Raw genomic sequence first — 7,495 nt, forward strand, 5'->3', positions numbered from 1 at the left:
TATAGTCCAGCCTAGTGGTTGAATCATCTGCAATGGTAATGACTTCTGAAAACAAGAAGAAAGAGAGATCAGATATCAGTTGTAGCCATTGTGGTAAAAAAGGCTACTTGAAGGAGAAGTGCTTTAGGATAATAGGATTTCCTAAAGACTTCAAATTCACTAAGGACAAGGGCAAGGGAGGTTTCAACAAACAGACATCATCCATTAATAGTGTATCTGCTGGCTCATAATCATCTGCAGAGACACCAATTCAGACAAGCCAAAAAGAGGAGCTCATTGGTCCTGACTCTATGTCCCAAATTTCTCTTATAAAGCATCAACTTCAAAAGATAATGGCATTCATCAATGAAAACAGTGGTGACATTGATCATGGTATTGGCACTTCTTCAAAAAATCAACAAACCAAATCTTCCCTGGTCAATTCTAGGGTTGCAGGTATGCTTTCCAATCATTTTAGCTCTCACATAGTTCATAATACTTCAATTAAACAGAATCATACTCATAGCATCATGGTTAAATCGAATTCCTAGATCATGGATACTGGAGCAAGTGATCATGTTTCATGTTCCTTAAAGAATTTTAGTATTACTTATCCTATCAATAATTGCTTTGTTCAGTTGCCCAATAATCTTCAAGCTACTGTCACACATATAGGAACTATCAAACTAACCTCTTTACTTGTATTACATAATGTGCTATGTGTACCTTATTTACAATTCAACCTTGTTTCAGTAAGTAAACTAACTAATTCTCAGAAAAACTGTGTCATTTTTAATGATGAGTGCTATGTTGTTCAGGACCTCACCTCCTGAAAAGTGACTGGGGTTGTTAGAATGTCTTCTAGCCTATATTTCATACAAGACAATCAAGATGACCAATTTTTGTCCAGATTTAGTATTGATAAGATTTTGAAATTTCCTTCTACTTTTTTTGCTAATGGTTGTAAAACAATTCAGAATCAATTTGACATTTGGCATTTTAGTCTTGGTCATATACCTTCAAATAGAATAAATGTATTACATCAACAGCATCCTGAAATACATTGTTCAGATAAATTGGTTTGTGATATATGACCTTTAGCAAAGAAAAAAAAATTACCTTTTTCAGTTCATGTTCAAAATACAACTTTTGCTTTTGAGATTGTTCATGCTGATATATGGGGACCATATGTGATGCCAACTCTTAATGGCCATCATTATTTTCTCACCTTAGTAGATGATTTCAGGCGTTTTACTTGGGTTTTTTTTATGAGAAGTAAGTTTGAGGTTTTTACCATTGTGCCTTATTTTGTCAAAAATCAGTTTTCAGTCACCATTAAATGCATCAGATCAAACAATGGTAAGGAATTTAGACTCTTTGATTTTTTTTTAATCCCACAGGGATTATACATCAATTTTCTTGTGCTGAAACGCCCTAACAAAATGGTGTGGTTGAGCGTAAACATCAACATCTCCTTAATGTAGCTAGGGCCCTTTTGTATTAGTATAGTCTACCAATAAAATTTTGGGGTGATGTAGTGCTTACTGTAGCCCACATTATGAACAGAACACCATCCAAACTTCTTCATAACAAGTCTCCATATGAATGTCTTTATCATAAATCTCCTTGTTATGATTACTTCAAGGTTTTTGGTAGCTTGTGTTATGTTTTGACCTTGGTAAGTCATAAGACAAAATTTGCTAAAAGAGCTAGTAAGTGTGTGTTTATAGGCTACCCTAATGGTACAAAAGGCTTTAAGGTATATGACATTGATGCTTACAAAGTACTCATCTCCAAGAATGTCATTTTCCATGAGCTTATTTTTCCTTTTCAGCATACAAACTCTACCACAGATTTATTTGCTTTTCCTCAAACAGTTGGTATGCATGATTCTACTCTTGATTCTTTTGACTTCAATCATACTAATTCTGCTCATCTTACTTCATTATCTGATGAATTACCTATCTTCCAACCTCCTTCAACCTCTGACATTGCTTCCACATCAGATACTCATATTTCTTCACCCAATTCACCTATTTCAGACCTTACTTCCTCTGTTTCACAAGATGCTTTAAATTCTAATTCTAATCCTAGGAGAAGTACTAGAATTAAACATGTTCCTAAGTATTTGGAAGCATATCAGGTCAACATTCCTTCTCACATAAATCATGTAACTACCTATCTTATCACTAAATATCTATCTAGTGATCAATTGTCATATAAACCTAAGGCCTTCACTATAGTTTTATCTCACACTTCTAAACCTACTTCTTATAATCAAACTGTCACTTGTTCTCATTGGAAAGATGCCATGATTGCTAAACTAACAGCTTTGCAAGAAAATGGTACATGGAGTATAGTGCCTTTACCTCCAAATTCTCATGCTGTTGGCTGCAAATGGGTGTATAAGATAAAAATGAATGCTGATGGTAGTGTGGATAGATACAAAGCTCATTTGGTTGCAAAAGGATATAACCAAAGAGAAGGTTTTGATTACCAAGAAACCTTTAGTCCTGTTGCCACACAATTCACAGTCAGAGTGTTTATGGCTCTAGCAGCATCAAAAGGATGGCAAATTGTATCAATTGGACATCAACAATGCCTTTCTCAATGGTGATCTTGAAAAGATTGTGTATATGCAATTACCTCAAGGGCTCTCTATTGAGGGGGAGTATCAACATACCAAACCTGGTACTGAGCTGGTATACAAGTTGCATAAGTCTTTGTACAGACTTAAACAAGCTTCAAGGCAATGAAACTCAAAGTTTACTGCTACACTTCTAGAATATGGATTCAAGCAGTCAATGTCTGATTATTCTTTGTTCACTTTGGTCACAGATAAAGATGAGTTTGTTGCTTTGTTAGTTTATGTTGATGACATATTGCTAGCTAGCAATTCAATCCAAGCCATTTGTGATGTTAAAGCGTACTTGAGCTCTAAATATAAACTTAAGGATCTTGGACTTGTGAAATATTTCCTGGGACTAGAAGTTGCAAGATCAAGTGAGGGCATTTCATGGTGTCAGAGAAAATATACCTTAGATCTTCTAGAGGAATTTGGTTTACTGGAAGCAAAGCCAATTACTACTCCAATTAACTACAATCATAAACTGAAAAAGAAAACAGAAACAGATAAAGGTGCTGATTCTACATAGTACAGACAGTTGATTGGAAAGTTGTTGTATTTGACATTTACAAGGCTGGATATTTCATATGCAGTTCAAACTTTGTCTCAATTCATGGACAATCCTATTAAAGAGCATCAAATAGCAGCACAAAGGGTGTTAAAGTACTTGAAAGAGTCTCCAGGACAGGGGATATTAATGAAATCTACTTCAGACTTAAAGCTTACTGCCTACTGTGATAGTGATTGGGCAGGATGCCCAAATACAAGGAAATCGGTAACTGGTTTTGCTATTTTTCTTGGCAATTCTTTGGTCAGTTGGAAATCTAAGAAACAACAGGTAGTAGCAAGGAGCTCAATTGAGGTTGAGTATAGAGCAATGGCATCTACAATCTGTGAGATGACGTGGTTAAAAAGTCTTCTGACAAATTTTGGAATCAGTCAAGATACTCCAGTAAAACTCTATTGTGACAATCGATCTGCAATACATATTAGTGAAAATATAATTTTCCATAAACGCACCAAGCATATAGAAATTGATTGTCATTTTATAAAAGAAAAGGTTCTTGGAAAGGTGGTTGAACCAACTCATGTTTCAACAAATGATCAAGTTGCAGATTTGTTCACTAAGGCTTTACAGCCAAAACAATTTTATAAATTGCTTGGCAAGATACATGTTAATAAAATACGCATGCATCTTGAAGGGGAGTATCAACCTGGTAAGGAGCTGATTGAAGATCAAAAGAAGAAATTGATGAATTCCAGGTTGAAAGGCTTAACAGAGGAATGAAGAAAGAAGCACATGGGACTCATGTTATTTATTAGTTACTGTTTTACTGTTACTGTTTAGTAAGCTGTAAATACTAGTTGGTTGAGGGTAAACAATTTTAACTCTCTTTTTTGATTGGATGCTTTAGCTTAGTTAGTTGATAACCAGAGTATAAATACTCTGTTACTTGGATTCATTCTTTGATGAGATAGAAGAACTTTTTCCAAAATGTTCAACCCGTCTCCTCCCCCCCCCCCCCCCCCCCCCCTCTCTGTCTCAAAATCTCACACACAGCATAAAATTAACAGAAATATTAATAGTTGACTAACGATTGAACTTATGCGCCTAATAGGATGAAAGATATATTTTACAATGAAGTGTCTATTTTAAAAACTAATGAATCGGTTTAAAATTTCAATTACAACTAAAAAAGTAGAGATATGTTACCTTAATCACTTTGCAACTTTCAAAAGGTCTAGAAAATGACATTCTAGCTACTTTGAATGTTTGTTCATGTGGCGAAAATAGTAAAGTGTTTCAATTAAAGTACTTCCCATATTCGAGTTAGAATATTTTATATATCGGCGCTCCAATTTTTTTTCTTTAATTGCACCTGTAGGATTAATTATAGTTAATCTACTATCTTAGAAAAGGTTTTTCTTTGTTTCTTGTAAGGCAGTATTCTCTGTAAAATTAGGAAAAGATACTTTTTTAGGGAAAATTAATTATACATTAGGGAACAGGAATTTTAAACTTTACAAATGAAATTATAGAGTTAACACACGTCTCATTAGAACATATTATTATAAATGAATAAATACATTAATTATAAAATAGATATATGATAATTATTTAATGGTTAATAAATTTTTTTACCAAAATACTAATGGATCATTTGATTACAAAACATTTTGTGAAAAATTTTACTAGTCGTGTCAATAAATATCAGTTAACAATCTCCTAAAATATTATTTCTTAAAACTATATTTCCTTATACAACTTTAATCCGTACCTTCACACAATAATTGAGTTTTTTTAAAAAAAACGGTTAAGACTTCAAGATATGCAATACCAGCTAAGAATGCCTAAACATTTGATACTTGTGGGCTCACATTTAATTATGTTGTTGGGTGGATCAAATATTTTACAATAAAAACAGTGTAAGATATATATTTTTTTATTTAGAGAAAGAGATTCGAAGTATTTTTTGTTTTTTGAGAGATTATTCATTAATCTACGAGCCATATCTTCATATATAAATATTACAAGATATTCAATATTCTTGTCTGTTTTCAGCAACGTGGACAGCTAGCATGAGATCCCCCATCCAGATTAAGCCTTCCATTTTCACACGCAACAATAGCTGAAATATATATATAGGTCTTCAGCTCTTCAGATTGTTAGGAAAGAGGAAAGGCGTTTGAGGAGAGAAGGTGAGCTATGACCATGTTGCTGCAAATTGTTTTTCCACCTACTTTGCTCCATGCTGCAGCATCAGTATTTACTCTAATATCGATGGCAATCCTTGGGTTTTTAGAAACCGGAGGGATACACTTGCAGTATTCCAAATTCTCCAATCCAGCCAGGATTAATGTTCCCAGTAGAGTTGGTATGCTCCTGATCTACGCTCCAGCCTTCCTTGCCGGTCTTGCCTCCTTTTGGCTTTTCCCAGATGGGGACCTTAGATTTCTCTTCCTCAAATCTGCTGTCACCATCCATTTCTTCAAGAGAATCTTGGAGGTAGCGTTAACTCTCTCTTTCTCTGTCACTGTTTCCTTCCTATACTCTTCCTACTCTCTCTGTCTGTCTCTCTGCATGTTACCTGATTTTAAGATCATGTTTTGCCCTCCAAACAAAACTATTCTTCCTGTGTATAATAGTTGGATCTTTCCTCTCAGTCAATTTAATATGGTAAGTAATTTTGAAATATTGAATTTGAATACAAAGTTACCTAATATAAGTCGCTTAAATATTTAGGATAATCAATCACTTAATTTAATATGCTATCAAATTTGAGATATCGAGTTTGTTTTTTTCTTTAGTGTTTTCTTACCCATTTTATGAGAAAGAATAAAAAAATACCAGCATAAAATTAGATTAAAATTATATGTGAAGAAATTAAAAAGAAAAAATAATATATGATGAGATTTAAATCAAGAGTAAAAAATTTCAAACTTTCTTTCAATGGTTGAAACAATATAAATGGGTTTTTTTTGGGTCAACTTGCACTATTCTTCTATATACTTGTTCACTTGCAATCCGAAGGCTTACGTCGGAGGGTTGAGTTAGAATATAAACAATGGAGTAATATAATAGTTGAACTATATATTGCAGGTGCTTTTCGTTCACAAATACAGTGGAGTGATGGGTCTTGAGTCAACGATAATTATACTTGTTACTTACTTTACACTCAGTTCGATCATGATTTACGCACAACAACTGACACAGGGACATCCAGAGCCGTCAATTGATTTGAAGTATCCTGGAATTGTGTTATTCCTAATAGGAATAAGTGGTAATTTCTACCATCATTACCTTCTCTCCAAACTAAGAGCAAAGGGCTCCAAAGATTACAAGATCCCCAGAGGTGGTTTATTTGAGTTGGTGATTTGCCCTCACTATCTGTTTGAGATCTTAGGCTTCTTGGGAATCAGCTTAATTTCTCAGACTTTATATTCTTTTTCTGTCGGTCTAGGCTCTGCTATGTACTTGACATGTAGGAGTGTTGTCTCCAGGAGATGGTACCTCTCTAAATTTGAAGATTTTCCAAAACAAGTCAAGGCCCTTATTCCATATGTTTTCTAGATATATTAATGAAGGCTCAAAAAGAAATTGGTCCATCGTCTCGAACTTGTTTGTACCAAAGAAATCCCTTAAAAATTGTTCTCTTATTAAGCACTCTGATCTCGATTTTTGTTTTATTTTAACGCTCCTAAACATGTTCTTAGATTATATCTTTAACTATAATCAAATTCTTGTTTTGTTCCTTAAATTTTAAAAATTTATATTTAAATATTCAAAATTTATTTTCATTCATTAATTTGTAGATGAAATTAACACTATTAGTCAAATGAATGATGTATCCAATTAAAACATTAAATAGAATTATGAGAGGTGACATCTTGAAATATGTCGTATGTTGTTCACATAACACTTTGAACCATTAATGACTTTCCTACGTATAGTACATTTTCTAATTCATCTTGTCCTTATTATATGGAACATGTGAAGAGTTTCATTTTGAACTAGAGAAACAAGCCTTGTTTTTTGGATTGTCATGGATAACTTTTACCAGTTGATCATCATTTTTGTCGACAAAAAGATCAATTTAAATAATGTGTTGAATGGGACTTTCCAATTCATTGCTTATCCAGTAAAGAGATCTTGCAATGGTTTAATTCAATTCTTAATATCACATGAGAGACAAAGGTTGGCGACCAAAAGCTTCCTAGTTTCGGCTAAACTCGTAATTGTGTGAAAAAGAATATTTTTTTTAAACTTACCATATCAGTATACGAATCTCATTCGTCACAGCTTGAATGTAACGCATGCTGACCATAATATGTTTAAAAAAATATTCAACAAGATGGATGTTAAAGGGAAGAAAAAAGACAATGTTAACA

General features: G+C 33.5%; 1 protein-coding gene across 1 annotated transcript; it reads left to right on the top strand.

Annotated features, from left to right (window-relative positions):
• Nucleotides 1-5,192: 5,192 nt before the first annotated feature.
• Nucleotides 5,193-6,767, top strand: LOC110425902 (uncharacterized). The gene is made up of 2 exons (XM_021440981.2): nt 5,193-5,612; nt 6,207-6,767. The coding sequence occupies exons 1-2, from the start codon at nt 5,313-5,315 to the stop codon at nt 6,675-6,677; spliced, it is 771 nt and encodes a 256-aa protein (XP_021296656.1). The 5' UTR covers nt 5,193-5,312; the 3' UTR covers nt 6,678-6,767.
• Nucleotides 6,768-7,495: the final 728 nt, after the last annotated feature.

This window comes from Theobroma umbraticum, unplaced genomic scaffold (genome assembly GCF_002168275.2).
Source record: "Theobroma umbraticum cultivar Fairchild unplaced genomic scaffold, ASM216827v3 scaffold_12.1, whole genome shotgun sequence".
Classification (NCBI taxonomy): domain Eukaryota; kingdom Viridiplantae; phylum Streptophyta; class Magnoliopsida; order Malvales; family Malvaceae; genus Theobroma; species Theobroma umbraticum.